This window comes from Nestor notabilis, unplaced genomic scaffold (genome assembly GCF_000696875.1).
Source record: "Nestor notabilis isolate BGI_N333 unplaced genomic scaffold, ASM69687v1 scaffold4240, whole genome shotgun sequence".
Taxonomy (NCBI): domain Eukaryota; kingdom Metazoa; phylum Chordata; class Aves; order Psittaciformes; family Psittacidae; genus Nestor; species Nestor notabilis.
In genome coordinates this window covers 39,367-62,051 of record NW_009910518.1, presented here as the reverse complement: position 1 = coordinate 62,051, position 22,685 = coordinate 39,367, and the positions used below count along the sequence as shown (strand labels likewise).

The following is a 22,685-nucleotide window of genomic DNA, read 5'->3' as shown; positions in this document are numbered from 1 at the left end:
GTTTCCCTACGCTTCCATGTGTGATCTTTTCTTTTACTTTATTAAACTGCCTTTATCTTGATCTGTGAGGGTTTTTTCCACCTTATTTTCTCCCCATTGTCCTGCTGAGGAGGGGCATGATAGAGCTGCTTGGTGGGCACCTGCAGTCCAGCCAGGGTCAACCCATCACAGCACACTACTGACTCACCTTCCTTTTGGAAGTCCTCATGGTCTGTGTACATTCAGGAAAGCAGTGTTCCACACACGGCTGCTATGATCTCCGTTATATGAGAAAGATAGAGATGATCCAGTTGCCAAGTTCTTTTTCCTCTATAAATCATCAGAGCCTCTGTCAGTTGATTTCTTGATGAGTCCCTTATCAGATGATCAGATTTCTGCCAGTTGACTTTGTTTCCAAGGCAACCACTCTCCTGACAAGCCAGTTCCCTTCAGTAGTAGGTAACTTATTTTTTAGAGTAGGTTGATTACATTTTAACTGCATAGTTCTTAACAAGATATTGCTGCTTAAGTTTCAGCCTTGCATGCGAGTAAAAAGATAACAAAGAAGCAAAAGTCTCTGTAGCTAAAATGGAGTTGACAGCATGGTAAAGACACATAGAGGGATTTTATAATCTTCACAAAATTCATAAATTGTACATAATTCCTAAAGATAAGCCTACCCACCAGTCGTTCTCATTTATGGATGTGTTCAGTATATTCTTTTTTTGAAAATAATGAGAGCTCCAGTTAAGCTCTTTAAATTATGAGGATGCTTCCCAATATATTTTATGAATACCAGCAATCTGCTTTCCTACTGGTGTAGGTCTCTACACTGGGTGATACTGGTGTTTAAGAGACAATAGGTTCCAACATACTATTTATTTATTTATTTATTTATTTTACACAGTTCAGACTTTGACATGGTCTTATCCTTCATCTCGCATATGTGATGTTTCTCTCTGATAAGTGTTCAGGTTACCACATCCTTTGCTTCTCTGTCTTTTCTATTCAGCTGCTTTTGTTTCCTGCAAAACTTGCAGGATTGTCTTTGTTGAGGTTTCTTGGGTTCAGCTGTTGGATTTGTATTTTGGGGGAAGGAGCACAGGCAGGATATAGTTACAAAACTTTTCTGAGGAAAGCAAACTCAAACATCCATATTCATATAGGTAGATAGTACCGTCATGCATACATAAAATTCTGAAGAATGATTTCTTAATATATCTGGGTTAGAAGGAGGTGACTGAAGTTGTTATTCTATTGCTTACCTAGTGTCCTTTCAGGTTGTAGTCTTGATTTCAGGGATGGATGAACCTTGTGCAATAATTTCTTAAACTTCTGAAGTTTGTGGGACAAGTTCTTCACATAAATAGAACCAATTTTTTATTTATATTAATAGACTGAACTGTATTTAATGTGTGCTGTAGAAACCCTCTTTTTTACAAATGTCAGTGTATTATTTTTTTATTACTTCGGGTTTTTTAAGCATTGTTTCCCCAGCAGAGTAGAAATTGCCATGTATGAGCTGAAATAATCTCAAGGTAGTTTGTTTAAGCATTTGGATTTTGAAACACTTAAATTCTCATGTTGTAAAATGAAAGCATTACTCACTGTTAGCAATGTTAATGAAGCAAGTGTTCCTCTGTAATGTGATTGCTTGGGAAATTTTTGACTGATCATAGTGAGCTATCCAGTCCCTTTTGTAGGGAACTGATCTTATAAGAGCTTTGTCTTTTATTCTGTCTCCATCTGTTGATAGGAGGACTTACATCTTCTGTCTGGACTGGCAGACAGGATTTAGGCGCCAATCCAGCAAACCACTTAAACAACAGTTTAGCTTTAAGCCTTACAGAAACTAAACTAACAGGTTAAAACCACCAACGACAAAAAAACAACCCAAAAAACATTGCTAGCACACTACTGTTATCTTTAGAAGGAAATTTAGGAGATTAGGTTTTATTCGTACATGAACTATAAATAGAGTAAGACGTGGTAAACATACACTGAGAATAGAAAAGGTAGATTAAGACCTTTGTCTTTAGTACAGAATTTAAAGGAGGAAAGATCCCTGTTTAATAGCAAAGAGGGTCTATATCTGGTGTATTTATTTTAGGTCAGTGCCGCTTGAGTGTGTGGCTAGGCAAACAGAATAGGTTTATCACAAATGTATGTATTAGTTTCCTCTGGCTTAATTACACACTGTTGCTTTACAAAGAAGTGGCAACATACATTTTTATTGTACTAACAGAATTAGTGACCACTACTCACTAATTGTTCACAGGCAAACCTGGATACTCTTAATATTTACATTAAAGGTTGCTGAAGTGTTTTGTTTCTTTGCAAATTATTCTCGTAATATCTTTTAAAAGTGTTAATTCTATCAGAAGAAATCACTGTCCTTGTGAATGGATGAACTTGCAGTTTTAAGCTAGTTGAGTTTATATTCATTTAATAAAACTGATGATAAAACAAAACTTTGTTCTGAGTTTAGTTTGGTTCACCTTTCAGATTTATTGTACAAGTGGAAATGCTTTAGGTTTTGTGTTCTATAATAGTGACCTCTTGTGGTGTAAATATGTCAGTATTTCTGAAGGAGCTTTCTGTAATATATACTGGAGGAAGTTGTATTTATGAGTCATTTTTAATGAGTAGATAACCTTCTAACTTAGTAAAATAACTTATCATCTTCTCCAATTAGTTATTAATATGCAGATCTCATACTGAGTGCATATGAAGGAAGAAGCATTTTAAGCACTGTATTCTAATATACTTTGTGTGTGTCTCTACTGTATCTTTTAGTGAGCAGATGAAAAAGCCAGGCACAAGTCCATCATGGCCAAGAAGTACAGGCTGGAAGGGAAGAGAAACAGGTACTTCATGAGGCATTTCAATCTCAAGCCAAAAAAATGTGAAATACAGTCAAATAGAAATAATCTAATTTTTGTGATCTGAAGATCTTTTTCTTCTTTATTCACTGAACAATATTTTTGGGTTTCTAGGTGTACGTGGGGTTTTTACTGTTATTGGAAAAGAGAAACAATAGTTAAGTGATCTTGACGCAAAATCTGATATTTTCCTTCTCATTTTTCTCATATGTAGGCTTAAGAATTTGCCAGTCCATTAACACCTTGTTTGCCCATTGCTTTTTGTAAACTGGCATAGTTGCACAGAAACTAATAAAGTCATGCCAAGCTATGTCATTTGAAGATACAGATTCTGCATTGCCCTGTAGAGATGCATTTTGCTAATTTTACATAACAGATTTTAATTAATATTTCCTCATAGCTGGCATGTTTCATACATGGCAAGTGCCTATTTGAGAGTCTGGTATGGAAAGCTGAAGTTTCTACTCTGCTATTATTATGCTTTATTACTTTTTTCCTAGAACTGAGAAGATGCATTATTCTGGATCATTCTGGCGAAGGCTGAGAGTATTTAGATGTCATGGGAGTTAGTATCCTAACATGGGACTGCATTTTCTCTCTTTATATGTGCTATTTTATTGGTGTTATTGAAAATATAATATGTGTTATTAGGATTGCTTCTTTTTTATAACATTATGTAGCTTCCTTAGTTTGTGAATACTTCATCTTTAATCCCAGAACAAACAGTGGAATAGCAGTAGGAATTCTTAATCATTTCTTCTGTATTGTAGGGTCCTGGGGGAGTGTTCATTTGCAGATTATTTCCATTTTCTGATATGATTTGTGTTTATATTTTCACATTTTAGAGAGGAGGTAGACTGTTTCAGTATAGATACATTCATAGCCACTCAGTATTCCATGAAAAGGCTAAACGTGATAAGTCAGGCAGTACACAGCTTTTGAAAGCTCAGTGTTGCTAAGGCTCTTGTATTTACATACTAAAAACAGCAACCAATAAATGTAGCCTGATTAGTGACTTTTTTTTTTTGACCAGAATGCAAAGCTGTGGTTAAGACCTGTGAAAAACGGAGACAGTGAACTTCAAGTTGCTGAATTCTTTTGTTTGAGTATTTTTGCTGTTGAGTTGTGATTCACTCAATTAGAAAGTTCAGAGCAGCGTCTGCAATATTTTAAATACAGCTAGTGCCATAACTTTTCATCAGCACCTTAAAAATCTCCCAGGACTGAGCCACATGCAAGTTTATAATTTATTAATTGGGTTTGGTTTTTTTTTTCATAATAATATATTTTCTGATTATTCTTATTGCTAGGATTAATATTTTTTAGTAAAATCTGATTATGTTTGTTTTCCTAATTACAACAAAAGCCATTATGACTTTGAGGTTGCTATATTTTTCTGATGAATGTGAGACAAGTGCAGCAGTGGCACAAAAAGTCAGTTCTTTTTCTTTTAGTTTTGAACTAAAAATTGAATGGCTTTGTTAATTTTTCCTTTTTTTATTTTTAATTCTATTTCTTGCTTAATAAATTTAAGCATGTGCATACTTAGAAAGTCAGTTCTATCAGTTAGAGAGGTAGCTACAAATCAGAAAGAAAACAAATAATTGAGTCAATATGTGGGTTTTGTGTCAGGAAGGAACAGAGCAAACTATTCTAGTGTTCTCACTCCAGCTGTGCTCTTATATTATCTTATATTATCTGGAGCAGAACTTTCACTTCATTGTAATGCTGCTTAGTGTTTTATTAATTAAGCTACTCACTGATCTAAATAAGACTGCTAACTCTAGATCTACAAAATAGAAAAGGTCTGCAAAATAAGTAATATTACCTAATAACATTTACTGACACTAATATGTATATATGCACAAACCAATAATATATAGTTAATGTAATAACATACTTACCTAGTTATTGCTTATGAAACAGTAGCATTTTTGTATAATCTGACGAAATAGATACAATTGATAGATTCATTCTGTGTAAAATACAGATAGACAGTTAAAGTCTGCCTATACAGTTAATACAGTCTGGATTTTTTTTTCTTTTTTTAAAGAACAAGCTTTTAAAACAGAAAGGTTTTAATTGTTTCAGTATTCCAAGTAATAGTAGTCAGTAATTTTTTCAGGGTCTGAGACACTGTCTCATGATGCAAACCTCTCAGTATCAGAGTTCTCATGTAGTACAGTGTTTTTTGTATTAATGATTATGTTAAGAGTTTACATTGTCATTTAAATGCAAGAGCTAGTAATGAACGGTAGAAGACACTTTCTTCTGACAAATCTGTTAATGTATATATTCCAGTCTGAATGATTTTCTTCATGTTATTTAGTGGAGCTGTGTGACTCTTACTTCCCTATTAAAAAAACAAACCAAAAACCAGACCAAACAAAACAAACCCCATCTTTGTAACAACTTTGGTTGCCTGCAAGATAAGGAGCGTAACCTAATCCTGAACTCCAAAAATATGCCTACATGCACCTTGTAGGCAATTGTTAGATCCTTTGAAACTCAACTTGCACTGAAACTCTGGCTCCATAGTGGGCCTATGGGCAAGACCAGAATTCTGCCATTTCACATAGTGCCATGTGAATGTGCAAAGGATGTTCAGCAAGTGGGAATAATGCCCAGTGATTAGGAGGGAAACATGCATTTTACAAAAATTTAGCCAAGAAGTTCTCAAAACTAATTGCGTGAAGTGATCAGAATTGTTAACAGGATGTAATAACTAACAAGACTATTTTTTCTCTAACCGACCACAGTCTCAGTTCACGAAGCTTAGTGTAACGTTGTGCATGTGTACTAGATAAAATTGTACAATCCGGGAGGATTGCCTGGAGCATGGATATTTTCTAACACAGAATAAGTTATCACGTGGACACAGAGCTGAAAAATAGTAGGACATGTTGATGTAAAAGTAGTCATTACCTTCCAATTCAGCAGTCAAGTGAAACAATGTCAGTAAACAAAACCAAATCTGGCTTTACAGTACAGCTTTACATATCACAACATTTATCCATCTAGCTTTGTTAGAAACTTTTGGTTTTGAGAAAATGCAAATAAAAACAAAAGCTTGAAGAGGTAGAATAACCCAGAATATAGCAATATGTGACGTTTTTTGCTATTTTGTTTTCTGACTGAGAAGTAAAGTATTTGTAGCTATTTGTATAGAAGTTGAAACCTTTGCTGAATATGTGCTTTTGTTTTGAATGTGTTTTTTAGGCTTACAGGTTGAAACAGGAATAAATGAATCAGAAGAGGAAGAAATCTTTTGGCATATGAAAGTTCTACCAATTCTGCATGAACTGGAAAAAGGTGAGTAACACTGTTCTCGAAAAGGTGTATTTTCTGTAGTATTTGCTGCAGAAAACATAGGACTCATTTGTGTTTACTACAAAAGAATAGCAGTGGTTGAACTATGTAGCCGTTTATGCTTTTGTATGTTCTGTGACTTTGCAGTGTAAAACTGGCCTGGGCACCTGTCTCTAGTTGGCCCTGCTTGAGCATGGGGGTTGGACTGGATGACCTCCAGATGTCCCATCCAACCTCAACCATTCAGTGATTCTATAAAATAAAATAAAATACTGGTTTAGAGAAGATCTTGTCTTGTAAGAAAAGAAAGAAAAAAAACAAACAATCTCTTGAATTTTAAAAATAGGCAAGACTTTTCCCTTTTCCTCTAAAGTAAACATGTACATGATTGCATTGTGTTGAGATGCAGATTTGTAATAATTTACTTCAGGTTTTATTTTTGTATTTTTTAAACAGTGTCTGAGGGACTCTGGTAAAGAGGTAGATGACTTTGTTTATCAATAGCCTAACTGTCCACCCAGATATATCTTGCACCTCTGCTATTCGTTGGAAGGTTCTAATGGGTTTTGACATTCACTTGTTCTTAATCCCAGCAAGGTTTCATATATTAGTTTATGTAATTAGGCAGAAAATTATTCCTTAACTGCCACTTTTTCACATGACACGTTTGGTGGAGCTCTTTAAAGAATATGTTCAGTGACAGTTTCCTGGTAGACATTTAGTTGGTGTGATTATTAAGCGTTAAAGGTGAGTTTCATTTTAGCTTTAGGTATTATTTTAGCTTTGTGATTTCTTGGCTCGAGTCTTTTCTTTTTGAAAGAGCAGAATAAAACTGCTTCTGAGAATCACGTCATTTAAAGAGATTCATTGGGTGCCTTATTTTTGTTGTTGTGCAACCCATTCTTTCTTTTGTTCTTCTGTTTCTTTGTCTATTGAGATGTTCTGAAAAAGGTTGTACTGATAATTATTTTTTTATTTCTGTCTCCCTTCCCACTTCCTTCAAATAGAAGACAATGTAGAAAATCTTTGTCTGGCTTGCACCAAGCTCTATCAAGCCCTGAATGAAGAAAATATGCTTGGAAAAAGATTTAAAAGAAGAAGTGTGCTTCTAAAGATATTATATAAACTTGTAGACATTGATTCAGACCCACTTTGCCTAAAGCTGACAAAGATTATTCTGTCTGTAAGTGTTTTATAATGTTGTTTATTAGAATGGGAAGCTCAAAATCATGAACTACAACTTGCATTTGATTTTCATTTCATACTTTTAAACTGTGTCTAAACTAATCCTTTCCTAAGCACAATTTCTTGCCACAAAGACACTAGTCTCCCAGTCATCCAGATAAACACTTGTTGGAGCCTATTTTTTGCAGAGAAATTGCATCTGAGAGAGGAAGGATGGTCCTCAAATAGGATAACTGATGTATGTTGGCAGTAATATTGCTTAGGCATGGAAAAGGGATAGTGTCCTAAGCCGGGATACACATGCAGGGATTTAAACAAAACAATAATTTAAAAAATTACACATGAAAATGAGTCATAGAATCATACAATGGTTTTGATTGGAAGGGACCTTAAAGGTCACCTAGTTCCAACCCTCTACAATGGGCAAGGACACCTTCCACTAGACCAGGTTGCTCAAAGCCCCGTCCAGCTTGGCCTTGGGCAATTCCAGGGATGAAGCTTAGTTTTTTAATAGCATCTTGGCCATATTGAACATGTTTATTTGAAAATACCAGAATTGTTCTTTTGGAAAGTAGGTATAATTATCTCTTTTCTCTAGTATTTCCGCTTAAAACTCTCAATTAATTGGTACTTTTGAACCTATTGGTTCAGCTTCTAAGTATATATGGACAGTCCCTGGTGAAAGGATATCAGCTAGCACAGTATGTGTGTTGGGGAGAGGGTGTTTCCTTTAAGAGGTGGATGTGTTATTCTTATCAGAAGACATAATTATAAATTCAGATACTCAAGTGATGCTTATAAAAAGAAAGTTCTGCCACAGACATTTTTCTGTGGTATCTTTTAAAAATCATTAACAAGATAAAAAATTGTCCTTGAAATGCAGAGGAAGAGATTTGTCATTGTATCATTGTATTTTTAATACTTCCCTTTTATGATCTCTCAATGACCATTTAGTACATCATAACATCGTGTTTTCCGATATTTGAGAACAACTTTCATTATAGAATCATAGAATCATACAATAGTTAGGGTTGGAAAGGACCTTAAGATCATCTAGTTTCAACCCCCCTGCCATGAGCGGGGACACCACACACTAAACTATGTGGCCCAAGGCTCTGTCCAGCCTGGCCTTGAACACCTCCAAGGTTGGAGCATTCACAACTTCCGTGGGCAACCCATTCAGTGCCTCACCACCCTCATAGGAAAGAACTTCTTCCTTAGATCTAACCTGATCTTCCCCTGTTCAAGTTTGAAGCCATTACCCCTTGTCCTACCACTACAGTCCCTTATGAAGAGTCCCTCCCCAGCATCCTTATAGGCCCCCTTCAGATACTGGAATGACATATATTGTTGCACTGGAGTTCCTTATGGTATGTCCATAGATGCCAAACCAGTGAACCTGTGCAGAATTTCTTTGTAAGAGTGAATTAGAGAAGAAAAACCTGCAAGTTACTGATATACTGCCTGCAGAAAATACATTAAAAGTTTTTCTATCATCTGTTACTTAAAAGTCAGCCAGCAAAGTTTGCTGAAGAGAGCTTAAACTAGCTAGGTTTCAGAGTCCTTTAATTCTGCAAACTTTGCAGTTTGGCTGAGTGTACTGTCAGGGTTTCGGTTGGAATTTAGTAGTTCTGTGAGAATAGAAGTTTGCCATGGTGTCTGAACTTGTAAAATGTTATGTTACATTTTTGTATGTAGATTTTACTTGTGATTTTTATGTGTTTTACTTTCTTTGCAGATGAAAGTGGATGGAAGAAATCTTCTCAGTGTTTGCAAGCTTGCATTTAAAATTTGCAGGAATGAAAAAAATGATTACATCATTCAAAATGAGGGTTTATTTGGTATGTATTCTGTTCTTGTATATAAGTTAGGTGTTGAAATTCAGTAGTTCGATTGATCATCTTTCAAGAAACTCAGAGTTAACTTAGTCATGTACTGAAAATTGCTTACTAGGTCAAACTAACAGTCCATCTAGTCCAGTATCCTGTGTCTAATGATGGCGACAGGGAATGCTCTTTAGGGAGAGTGTGGAAGCCCAAGTGTTTTCTGTGATCCGTTTCCCTTGTACTACCACAGCACTTAGAATTGTTACATAATATTAGGGACATTAGATGGTGCATCTCTGCCTAATCCTTCTGAGCATCTGTTTATAGACCTTTTGTTCCTTAATTTGCCTAATTCCTTTTTGAACTTTCTGCTTCTGTGTGTCTCTGCAACCTTACAGAGCAATAAGTTTCAGAAGTTCTCTGTCTGCTGTTTTAAACCTATCTACTTGTCATTATGCCCCTGCTTGTAGTTTTGCATGATTTGGAAGAGTTTCTACAGTCAGCTGAACTTCCACCTTCATGACTTTTTAAACTGCAGTCATATCTTTGCCTTCTCCTTTTCAGACTCAGGCGTCTCAGCCTTTTAGTTGTATCTTTGAAAGAATATTGTGTCATTCTCTTGGCTGTTTTAGTAGCCCTTCTCTGCAACTTCTCCAACTCCAGCAGATACTTCTTGAGATGTACAGAACAAAACAGTCCGTAGGAGTCAGAATGTGTCTGCACCAATTTTTATGCAAGTGAAATAATGTTGTCTGTGTTGTCAGCCATCATCAGGAAGGGTATTGAGAACAATTGTTGGCTTTTTTAGCTGCCTCTGCATGTTTAGCTGATGGTTTTGGAGAATTGTCAGCGATGGCTTTAAGATCTCTTATAACTGCATTTGTGTCATACACACACACCTTACAAATACCAAGAAAACTACAGTGTATGAGTGATATTCCGTATCCATTGACAGTCATTCCTTTCATTAAAACTTCATTATGTTTTATTAATGTAGGCCTTGACTTAGCAAACTTTTTTTTTTTGGTAGCATGTGCATAAGTTAGAGCATATGTGTATATCTGCTTAAATAGATGAGAGTATTCATGGGCTTAGAGTTCAGTATATAAGTGTTGTCAGAGATAAAGACCAGATAAACCTTTCCAGTAGTAAGATCAGCGGGAAAGGACTCGGAGAAAAGAGAACAGCTCAGGTTGTTCAACTGACTTTGGATACTGAGAACTGCAGTTTTGTAGAGATGAGCATCGTACAAAAATCTGGACAAGCTGAGTGGCTATTTCTGTGTAAGCACTGGGTTTTTTGCTCTCATTTCCATCTTTACTCTCTTTTCTTTCACTTGTTCTTCTTTCCCTGGATTTTAAAACTGGTGAAGGAAAGATGCTTTTGGTAAGGGTTTTCTTTGTTTATTCACTGTTTTTGACCCACCTTATCCAGGCTGAAGACATGGACCACATCATAATCCGGGTTATCATCGTAATTGAGATTCCAGTTATAGTCCCTGGGTTATATATTCAATTCCTTTTTCTTCCTCTGGCCTTGTGAACTATTTATGTGCAGCTGGAGCAGCTCCAGTAGAAGAAAGAAATTCACCATTTGTTCCAAAATAAACAACTACTGTTCAAGACCCAATTTGATACTGGGCAGAACAGGAACCTGAAACTGATTTTCTCACATTGCCACAGCCCAACTGATTTAGCTGACCACTAGGCATTTGACGAGGGTGGGCGCTGGATCAAGAACCTAGAGTGTGTGTACTTCATCCATATACAGCCATATACTTGGAGAAAGTTTCAACTTGAGACTGAAAAAGTGTTTAGAAATGGGAAAATGTTTTCATTCAACTGGATTGAACACAGGAAGCAGAAGTGAATATCAGTTTCAGTCAGTTACTAGAAATTCAAAATCAAAAAATTGGATAGGATTACTTAAGATACACCTACCAAATTCAGAAAGTCTCAATTTGACTGTGAAAGATACATTGGGCCTATGCTAACAGCTGTTAATTTTAACATTTCAGATATCTGACAGTGGTAGCATAAAGCAAAACCTTTACACTAACTTTACCTACAAAAAAAGTAAATCCAAAAAGGCTATGAACAGACTTCAAATGTGAGATTTGAGTTAGGCACCTGTGCTTTTTAGTGCTCCATTTGAGATGTCTAAGACATTTGATTTTTAAGGAAGTAGTGGGAATAAACCTCTCAGGAATGTCTCAAGTTTAGTACACAAAATGATGCAAACACACACAATCACTTCCGCAAATCCTGACTGAGATTTTCAGTGATTACTGCTATGTGTGTACAACTGGTACTGGTTCTTGAAGCCTGAGAGAACAAAATTAGGCCCATTCTCTTGTTCATTGATAATTGTTTCTTGGTTTCAGTCCAAATATGAAAGTTTTCTAGCTCACTTATTAGAAATGTAAGAGTTCAATCTGAGGTTTTTTTCCCAGTTGTTAATCTCTTCAGTGACTGGACTGTATCAAATACAAATATTAATAGTAGGCTTTCTGAATAATTATTTTCCTTTTAGATTGTTTGTTGGAGGTCCTAAGAACTGAAGATCTACAAAAAAATAATGAAGCTCTCTTATATTGCATGGGAGCTATAAAATTCATGTCTGGAAATGCAGTACTCCTTAATGAAATGGTGAAAAAAGGAGCTGTTGAAATGTTGCTGCAATTACTGAAGCAGATTAATAATGTAAAAGAAAATGACACATATTTCTCCAACTTGGGGCACCTATTAGTCCAGGTTAGCATTTACTTTTATTTCTAAAAGTACACACTTCAAAGGTAAATTCAAAATGTAATTAAAGGTGATAAGATAACCCTGTGCACCACAGAGAGAGTTGTACCTGTATTTGAATAGACTTTAAGAAGTTTACATGAAGTTGTTTAGGACCTAAATTTAATTATCATAGATACTGTTGTGTAGTCGATTTTAAAGGCTTTAGAAATTATGAAGTTAACAAATATTTTTATGTACATAATAAACCAATTTCTTCTTAATACTTTATGGTGCTGACAATATTCCGGATATTATAGTAAACAGATAAAAATGTGTTCCCTGTCTAAATTCTTTAAACTGAAAAAGTAAATACAAACTGGTTCTGCAATACTTTGGGAGATGTCAAAAAACTTATTACAAGAATAATGCATTTCAAAGAATGCATAGGAAAATATAGCTACATTTCTCTGACAAACTGTTTTTGAAGAACTGATTGAAGGAAAAGGTAGCTGTAAAAGCCAACACTCTAAATATTTTTGAAGGCAGCGGGCTCAAAACTATCTTGTCAGATATGAGATACCTTGTAGGATTTTTTGTATTTGTCAAGGATGTACCAGGTAGATTCCTGTCATTTGTTGCTGAAATTATTGAAGTAAAGATCAGTGAATGGTGTAATTTTAAGGTTTTGGGTACTTCATAGAAAAAAACACTGAGAAATTTAGAGAGGTAGTGTTTACATTCAATTTCTCTACTAATTATGCCAGGTTTTCTTTGCTCTCTACTAACTTAAGCGCAAGGGATTTTATACTACTTGAAATTATATGAAGAAACAGTTACCTCATCACATTACTATTACTGGGTTTTGTCTGTTTATTTTAGTGGAGCTATGAGGTATGTCTCTCCAGAATAGTCATAAACCAAACACAAACAACCTGGGAGATGCTAGAAAGTGCTGAATGAAATGGGAGATGCTAGAAAATGCTGAATGAAATTATGTGGCTTAATATGTACGTTTGGCTAAAAAAGTCTCAAAGTGGCAGATTGCTAAAGACTGGGAGAATATGTGATGAAACTGGAAATTTTGTGCTTCTCATGTTCCTGTTTTCTTTCCTATATGGTCCTGTCATCATTAAATTCCTATATGAATCACAAAATTATCTTTTATACACTTCTGTTTATAGAATTGGGAATGTTAACTTTCTTGTGGCACTGTGAATTCTCCAAACAATTTTCCCCCTGGAAGAGGGTAGGTTGAGATTAGATACTAGGAAGAGGGTAAATTGAGAGTAGATATTAGGAAGAAGTTCTTTACCATGAGGGTGGTGAGGCAGTAGCACAGGTTGCCCAGAGAAGCTGTGGCTGCCCCACCCCTGGAAGTGTTCAAGGCCGAGTTGGATGGAGTTTTGAGCAAACTGGTCTAGTGGAAGGTGTCCCTGCCCATGGCAGGGGGGTTGGAACTGGGGGATCTTTAAGGTCCTTTCCAACCCTAATCATTTCATGATTCTATGAATTCTAAGATCATCTATAGTAGTGCAGATACTTAATTTTTCTTCCTCCTGTGAGAAAAGCTGTGCTTCCTGCTGCTATGTGACTTTTTGATATCAGTTTCTTTAAGAAATTTACATTAATGTGCACCATTTTTTAGAGTTAATTGTTCAGTCCTTATAGACAGGTGTAGGAATAATTCTGTCTTCAGGCGTATAGTATTGAACAAAGTTTCGTCTGTGATTTATGCCTTCAGAATAAAGGAAGTTTTTGTGGTATACTTTAACTTGTAGCAAAAGATGAAATATCAAGTAGCATACAGAAAATAATGAATAAATACATGTCTCCAGGGATAATGAGAAAATTATATTGGAGGAGAAAACATCTTAAATAGTCATAGTGGTCTCTGAGGGAGGCTCTGCCATCTTTTAATGCTGATGACTGAAGGAGCTCAGTTAACTGCTACCAACTTTCAGTTCTTTAACTGTATAATTGCACAATCACCAGATGGCAGTGTTATACATAATCTTGCCAGGTCCTTTTTGTGGGAATAAACTCAGCTCCCTCTCTGATTTCTTCTTTGTTACCCAACAGATTTTATGTAGAAATTCCACATTACAAGAATGAAAATATTTGTAATAATAATAATTTTTCCTTAATAGATGACATGAAACCAAGGTCATCTTTGATTTATGTTGCTTCACCTAATTTGTATGAAATACGGTAATGCTTATTCAAAAGCCAAGGCTTTTGAAGTGTTGCTGACAGGACTTGACAAGTATTCCATGTTCTTTAATTGAGAAGCACTTAAATGTCTTTTCCTTTAAAAATTGCATTTGTCTGCTGTGAAATTTTTCTGTTTGGGTGAATTTGATCTTTCGCATGGCAACATAAGGATTAGGGCTGGTGGGGATTACTAGAGCCAATTGTTATGCATTTCTTCCTGAATCATGGCATCTGCTTGAAGCAATCAGAGTGTCTCTTGAATTCATTTGCTGTCTGGCTAGCTTCTATTATTTTTTAATGTGTACTCTTCAAATTTCACTTGCATACTAGCTGTTCTTTAGAATTTCATTGTCTCGCACATTTAAATGTATATGTTATTTTGCATTGCTTTTCCTTTACAACTTCTTATTGTGAAGTTTAGCTAGACCTCAACAAGTATCATCCTAGGCTGAATGTGAATGTCTTGTATGTGGGCATTGAATGGAGTCTTCTGTGTCTATTCAGTTTGGCAGGAGTTCATCCACTATAACTTCTTAATAGCAAAGTATATATCTGAACATTTTTATTTTAAAATATTTCTCCAGTATTGTATTGATTTTTGAAGCATTATTACTTGCGATACGGTTGTGAATGCATATCTGGAAATGTATCTTTTGCAGTAGTTCAATCAAAATAACAAGAAACTCCAAGTGTCTTTGTAAAATATGAGCAGTATGAAGCAAATGGCTTCTACAGATTCAGTTTTTGTTTATGCTGAAGATAATATACATTTCATATTTAGTTCTGAAGTTAAATCCATTTATGTATCGTGTTCACATCATATCATATTTTTTTTTCCCCTCTGTACCTTGCTTCTCTCATTTTGATACATTGTTCCTTCTCCCTTTCTTCCATTACAGAACATTGTGCAGTAACTGAAGACATACACACTTTTGTCAAACTTGTTGAAGTAGGACAGCAAATACTAAAGCAGCTTGAGAATGGGCAGAGTAGTGCATTGAATCTTATGAGCGAAAGCTCCTCAAACACAACAATTTAACCTGTTCTTTGTCAGATTTTTTCTTTAAAATTAACAATTACATATAACTGGACAAGCAGTCCAATTCAGTGATAAAATACTTAATTTCTGTAGATTTTTTTTGTGATAACAAAATATTTAAACAGATAACTTTCATGTCTTATCAGACTACATTTAAAACCAAATTGAAGGTAGGTAACTTACTCATAGAATAAGGAAAATGTGAAGAATTCCTGTATTCACAGAGATTAAATGGCTTCACATTAATTTTTTATAGTAAATTCTGGTTTAGATCAACCATTACCTTGCATGTCATTGCCTGTCTGACCTTGGCATTTGAATACCCTTAACTTGGAAGAGAACCAGAACATTTCAAAATATGCAATAGCTTATTCATTTGCATATCTACAAATGGTTAGATATTTTATGCTTAAAACTCCTTGAAATGGAACGGTATCTTCTGAAAATATTTTGATTTCTCCAAAATATGCTCGAGGACTTTAATTTTTATACTGTTCAAATAGTAGATTTAGCTTGATTAACTTCTAAAATTTTAAATCACAATAAATTTTATTGCCTTTTGAAACAAATTTAACTTAGTTTGCAACTTACAGTTATTATCAAAATACATACCAGGATTAATTTGTAAGACTTAAATGTAAATTTGCAAAATCAGACATTAGGCAAAGAATCACTTTATCCTCAGCATTTAACCTGATTTCTAATTGGTATGTGGTTGTATAGATGCATACAAGATTTTAAAATGTATGAAAGATCATGTTTCCCTCAGAGAAGGAGGCTACGTGCAGTCAAAGACCAGTATCAAGCTTTCATTTTCAACCACTTAATACACAACAATTTTGTCACTCGCACATTTTCTGTTACAATTTATCGGTAGATACATCCCTGCAGAACGTTAGCAGAGCGTTCAGACTGCCTTAGACGTTGTGAATGAGACGTGAGCTTTATTAAATCCACGGAACAGCGTGGATTCTGTTGTAAGCGGCTGTGATTAATGAATCTTCAAATATTCTGTGGGCAGCTGACAGCTACCTTGAGAAACTTGGCTGACTTGGCTCCGGCGAGACGCCAGCTCATTCGCAGTGGTGCAGTCTCTGAGCTCTGCGTGGCGCTAGAGCAGCGCATGAGGGATAAGGATGTGTGCACCTATGTTGTCAGGATATTCAGGTATGTGTAGAACACAGTCCTGTTTCTTCGTGCAGTCAAGTCGGTATTACTGCTTCGAGAGGCCCCACTAAAATTAGAAGATATACATTCAGTTGTTTTCGTAAAAGCTCTGTGTAGTTTGCAATGATTTTTGTATGATAATTGTGTCTTTATTAATTCTTATAGAATTGTTTAATTGTAGCCATACAAACTTAGATTCATTGTCCCTGTCAAAACTGTTTTGTTGTATTGTGTCATTCTTTGATACTACAAGTTCTGATCAAGATTATAGATTTTTAAAGTACTATTTCTTATATTTTAAAATGACATAAATTTTATGTTAGACCATGTTTAATAAAAATAACAATGAGATAAATTACACAAGCTTAAATTACATCAGGGACTGTGTCTTATGAAATAAAATGCAAAAGAGAGAAAATGTGACCAGTGTTTATTGTTTTGAGCTGTCAGAGAGTGTTTGAGAGTAATCTGTGGGATCAGGGCCTGAGTGTGCAGATGGAAGTGCTGAAAGAATCTCCATTTTATGAGCAGCTCAGTGGCTGTTTCCCAAGATGTGCTTTTGAGAGGGAGATCAGTAGGAGTGAATCACCCCAAGAGATCCTTTTGTCGTCTGATTAGTTTCTCAGTCAAAAATATTCCAGCTGCCAAGTGCCAGCTTTCAATATCCAATGCTAAATGAACTTGCAAACAATTTAAGGATTTTGAAGAAGCTGTGAACATAACTGTTAGTAATTTCAGGAGGATTGGGTTATAAGCACAATTTATGAATGCTGTTTTGGATGAAGTGTTTGCCATTGCTGCTTTGTTACTGTATTGAGTCATGCCACCTGTGGCTCCCTGTTCATTGACATTCTGCTATGGACTACTTTTCCTGTTCAGTCTCTCCAAATTATCTATCACATTCTCCTTGCTAGATGAGATTGGGTTGTGCTTTGAAGAGGAGCTACGTAAGAGACTGTTATTCCTTCTTCCTCTCCACAGCTAAAACCAGGCAAATCTGGTCCTTTGCTGTTTGTGCTACCTGTAAAGCATGTGAATTGCTTCCCCAGTTCCAAGCGACATTGTCCATATCTGTCTCTCTAATTTTGTTCCTAAAAATAAGTGAGTTCTGGCAATAATTACACCACTTCGAGCATATTTACTTCTTCTAAGGAGAAAGCATTTCTTTTACTTGGAAAATGCCATGGAAAGTGGGGTAATGGGTTTGTAATTGTAATTGCTATTGCTACTGTAATTCTGGCAAGGACATTTATTTGATCTAGAATTCAATATGGAGCATAAGTAATTTTTCTTATTTAAATTTTCCTATTGTTTCAGTATTTTTTCTTAAGTTTAGTGAACTGCATGCTCTAAGGATACAAATTAGCTATAAAATCCATTTACTTAGCTTCCTGGAAATTGCAGTCATGTTACAAAAAATATAGAGAGCACAGATTTTAATTCTCTTTTGTCTTCTAGTAATACAGAATGATTATTCTATTTTCTCAGTCATTTTACTTTAGGTAGCTTCCTTGTAGAGAATATGTTCAATCTATTCAGATGATTCATTTCTCCAAGTCTGTAAGTCTTGCTGTAATTGGTTGTAATTGAACATTAACACAGATATTTGCTGGTTTTGATTGCATGGGAAGTAAGCTGTTATCCTAGTTTGTTCTGTCATTGCAGTATTTCTGGTATGACCGATCATGTCCAATTCTCTGTTTTTGTAATGGTCAAGGTGAGCAGCATAGGACCGCAGCAGCTGTTAGGGAATGAATTGCCCTTTATTTCCTCTCTCGTCTGACTTTCTATGTCATCTTGAAATTACAGTTCTCCCATTTAACACTAAGAAGTGCTAGTGTTAGCATACTGTGCCTATATGGCAAGCAGGTCGGGAAGCTTCTTACATTCGCTTCTTCCTGTAATTCACTGTGACATGGGTAGCTAGACTTCTGTTCTCTCCTAGGAGTCAGAGTACTGGCATTCATTTCATTTGTTGGAAAATAACAGCTCTGAGAGTCAGAAGTAGAGTGATTTTTTTAAAGGATCTTTTGTGGAAAAAAGTGCTTTCATTCACTTTTGTTATATTTTTGTATCTTTGTAGCAAACTTTCTTCCTACAATGAGTTCTGCACAGCTTTAGCAGACTGCTCCAGATGTTACATCTTATTTTTAGCCCTACTAAACAAACACCAGAAACAGCAGGTCAGTTTTTAAATCTCTTGATTTTTATATGTTAATCCTTGGATGTGTCTGTGTATTATTGTGTATAAGCTTGTTTTCAGTGACCTACTTTTATGCATTTACCAAATAAAAATTTTAAATGGTTGACAGCATTTTTAAGTAGTAAATAATTGAAATGAAATAATTTAGATTAAAAATTCAAAGGAATACAGAGGGCAGACACTTGATTAACTTGTCTATCCTTTGCATGTGTAGAAAGCAAATTGTTTATTTGAATATTTAATAGTAGGAAGTTATTGGGATTTCTCCTGCCCTCCTTCTGTGCAAAGTAAGTATGGATTTTTCAGAGCTAAGCAGTCTGAAAGCAGAGGAAATTTTTTTCCTTGATAACTGCATAAGGTATCAGAATGTATCATCTACCAGCGAAAAACATATGCCTAGAATAGTGCACTTGGAACATTCACCTGGAAATAAATGTTTAAATCTTGATCTTCAAGGGTCAGGTGTTGCTGTATTGTCCTGCTGTATCAGTGATCTTTCCTATGTTTACTGGAGCACCAGGCTCAGTGGGTTTGGCGCAGGATCACAGTTTTAAAGATTGCCATGTTGGTAAGAGTAGTGTTCCCAATGTATGGCAAATTGCTTAGCTCTATTACCAGGTAAGATTTAAGAAAAAAATAATTTTTATGTAAAGCATAGATGTTCAACAGTGGAACAAGGTTTCAAAACATAGAACATTAAATTACGTTCAGATTATTCTTAAAAGTAAGGAACTTTCTTGGATGCTCCAGCATCTAAACTAGCTTGAGGACATTTGGTTATCCTATACGATTTCTCCCAGGGTTAGTAAGTCCTGGAGAATTGTTGGAAGGAGGTCTTTTGTGTTACTGTTCTTAAAGGCAGAAGGTAACCAGATCAGCTACACTGAACAATATTCTTTCTCTTGCCAAATACAAAAATAATTTCTCCCTTTCCTGTTTACCTGCATCCCTGTTTTTGGTGGTAACACTTATGGAAAAGGAACAAAGATTGTTGTTTCTATTCTTCTAAATGCCTGTTGATTAAAATTTCTACAGTATATCTGAGTATTTCTAGGTTCAGGCTGCTCGTGGTTTGTATGGTCTTCAAAGACACTTCAGTAAAAAGACTATGTAAATGCTATGTAAGTAGTATGAGAAATATCAAAGGCAGGTTATTTTACTAGATTTATAGTTATTTTTCCTTGTGAGCACTGTATTAAAAACTCAACAAATGATGGGACTGGGAATAAGAAGCTTAAATTGAATGAAATCTTCCTCTCAATCTTCATCTGTAATTTTAAGGGGAAGTTTTCTAGGCCTCTGAGGTAACAGTTTTGTGTTATAACAAATTGTAGGCTCATACATAAATTCAAATCATTTGTTGCTGGGTAGTGCTGAGAATTTAGCTTCTCGTTTGTCTACTTTATTAAGTGGTCCTAAAATATATCATTCTTCACTAGATAAGCATTGCTTTTTGTGTTAAACTGTCAGTTGTTTTATCAAAATACAAGTTAGTAAAAAAATAGCTTATGTGCTAAAAAAAGTTAGTTATTAGGTTGTGACGATTATATATGCAGTGTCTTCAGAATAATTATTTCTCTCTGCAGTTTTTAAACAAGCATGCAACTGTCGGTTGTCAGCTTAGTGAAGCCCTGCAGAAACAGGAAGAGGGACATAGATAATGTAATGCACCACTTTTTTCTGTAGTATATAATAAGCACTTTAGCTGTGAGGAGCGCAAATGTTTTTCCTGAGGTGTAGTTGGCACTGCTAATCTTTCTTTTAAAATGCTGACAGCTAGTGAGTTATAGCGTGAGTTAGTATATATTGAAAGGAAAACAAGTAACAGCAGCGTGAGTAAAATTGTCTGCTGGGGAAGAAGCAAAAAGCAGGATAAATCAGTATTATTAGCTCAAAGCATTAAAAATCCTCAGGACTAAGAACTGATACATTAAGAAAGGAAGTGTGTGTGTTTTCTGTATATTCAGGTTGCAGAGTTTGCGGGATCAGGTTTTTTTACTAGCAATCGTGGCAGCAGAAACATACTGGGGAAAAATAAAAGAAAAACGAGCATTCGAACTTTCTCATAAGTGTGACTTTGAAAATAAGCATTAAAGCTTGTGAAAATAAAAATGTGAGCACTGGAAATAGGGTTAATGACTTGCTCCCATACCACACACAGCTGCCACCCAAATAGTGTCTGTTCTTTTCACCACACTGCAGTTTCAGCTCTATTCTTTTTTTTCTCAGCTCATTTTTCTCTTGGGTAAGAGTCAGAAGGAATGGGAGAGTAGTAATTTAACTCTGAGAAAGACTTTTGGGGAAATTGAGTTGGCAAGACTTTCTAAATTCATGTGTCATAGTCTTAGGTAAGGAAGGGATTGGAAAAGCTGGATCTGCAAGGTAGGACTGGAGTATTCAGCGGTGCTTGTCTACGCATCTGAAGTACATACTCTGTTGGACTTCACTTGTCAACTTGTGGTTGGTTTTGTGCGGAATAATAAAAAACCCCTTGGTAGTTGCCACATGCTGTGAAACCTGTCAGAGGTGTTCTTGTAGAGCCTCTACCTTGAGGGTGAACTTTGCATGCTTCTGTTTCTAGTCAGCAGTGTAGACTTTTGCCCATCTCCAGAAATCTTTTAACAAGATGCATTTCCCCTTTCCCAGATCATTATCATCTCTAAGCTTTTCAGATAAGCTATGTAAAGGATGGCTTTCCCAGACTGTGGTTAATGTCGTAAGTCACAAGGAAGCCATGCTTTTGGAACAGGGAGATTGCCTAAATAGGGCAGTAGCTTCTGTCAGTAAGTCAGACACTACCCCAGCTTAGGTGGCCTTCTGTGGCCCTGCCAGCTTCAGTGTAATCTTTTATCGGTGTACAGTTAGGAATCTGTTTTCAATCCTAAGTGTACAAACATCGGGTGTGCTACTAATATTTGCATAGAGGAAATCTTGTCCCTGTTATGTACAAAAGTCTCTTTATACTTTAGTGTAGCCTACTTTTTAATTAGGAAACATTTGTAAATATCTGACATCGCTGGATGCAACAACTGCCTATTCAGCAAAAGAATAATCACATTAGGTCACATGAAAGATTCATCCAGCTTACTGTTCATACTCGGCAGTGGTGAAAATCAGGTGCCTAAAGAACAGTAAAACCAGAACAAGCACTTGTGAAACTTCCTGCGTATACTTACCAAACCTCCAGCTCTTTCCAGTTTGGAAACTTCCTCAGCCAGCTGTGGATTTCTGTGTATGAAATAAAGCTCAGTTGACTTCCATGAAATTCAACAGTCTTCCCTCTGCCCCATATAAACTTCTAACATGTTAACCATCCATTGGCGAGGAGTTGCCATAGCAACTGCCCATTGCACAAATAATTCCTTTTGCTTGTTTTGAATTTGGTCTTTACTATCTTTATTTGATGCCCTCAGGTTTTTGTATTGAAAAATTGGTGAATATTTAACCCCATCATTCACTTCACAGCACCCTTGACTTTCTAGACCTTTATCATATCCTCTTTGACTTACTTCTTTTTCAGGCTGAGGAGCCCTTGCTTAGTTAAGAGTCATTGCTTACTTAGTACTTCCTGATATAGAGGCTATTCCATACCATTGTGCATCTGTGTTGCTTTTCTCAGAACTTTTTACAATCCTGATTCCTGTATCTTTTTTTTTTTTTTTTGAGATGAAGTAAGCAGAACATGGCAGTTAAGATGTGGCCATGTCATAGATTTACATGCCTTCGTAAGTTTATGATCCAGTAATTCTCAGTATTTTATTTACTTTCTTCATCTCCTGTGAACATTAAACCCCCATGAGGAATCTGTCATTATCCCTAAGATTGCTCTCCAGGTGGTTACGGTTGGTTCAAAGGCTGTAATTTTATACATGAAGGTATGTCTACTCTGTGTTTTTCCACATGCATCATTTCATGTTTAGCTGCATTTAAATTTCATCTGCTGTTTTATTACCGGTTGACTACAAATCCTTTTTCTGCTCTTCAGCTGGCCTTCATCTTTGCCGCTTTGAATATCTTAACATCAGCAGCAAGCTCTCCCATGAAAAATAATTCTTCCTTCTGAAGGCAGACACACCACAAGTGCTTTCATTGTAGAATCACAGAATGGTTTGGGTTGGAAGGGACCTTAAAGATCATCTAGTTCCAACCCTGCTG

At 35.8% G+C, this 22,685-nt stretch overlaps 1 protein-coding gene across 1 annotated transcript in view; it reads left to right on the top strand.

The window, feature by feature from the left end:
• ARMC2 (armadillo repeat containing 2) overlaps window positions 1-22,685 on the top strand; it is a 58,591-nt gene that overhangs the window by 16,009 nt on the left and 19,897 nt on the right. Inside the window, exons 6-12 of the mRNA XM_010010368.1 lie at window positions 2,776-2,846; window positions 6,081-6,173; window positions 7,178-7,353; window positions 9,094-9,196; window positions 11,714-11,934; window positions 16,182-16,327; window positions 18,411-18,510. Of these exons, the coding sequence (XP_010008670.1) occupies window positions 2,776-2,846; window positions 6,081-6,173; window positions 7,178-7,353; window positions 9,094-9,196; window positions 11,714-11,934; window positions 16,182-16,327; window positions 18,411-18,510 (910 nt within the window). The remainder of the gene's footprint in view (window positions 1-2,775; window positions 2,847-6,080; window positions 6,174-7,177; window positions 7,354-9,093; window positions 9,197-11,713; window positions 11,935-16,181; window positions 16,328-18,410; window positions 18,511-22,685) is intronic.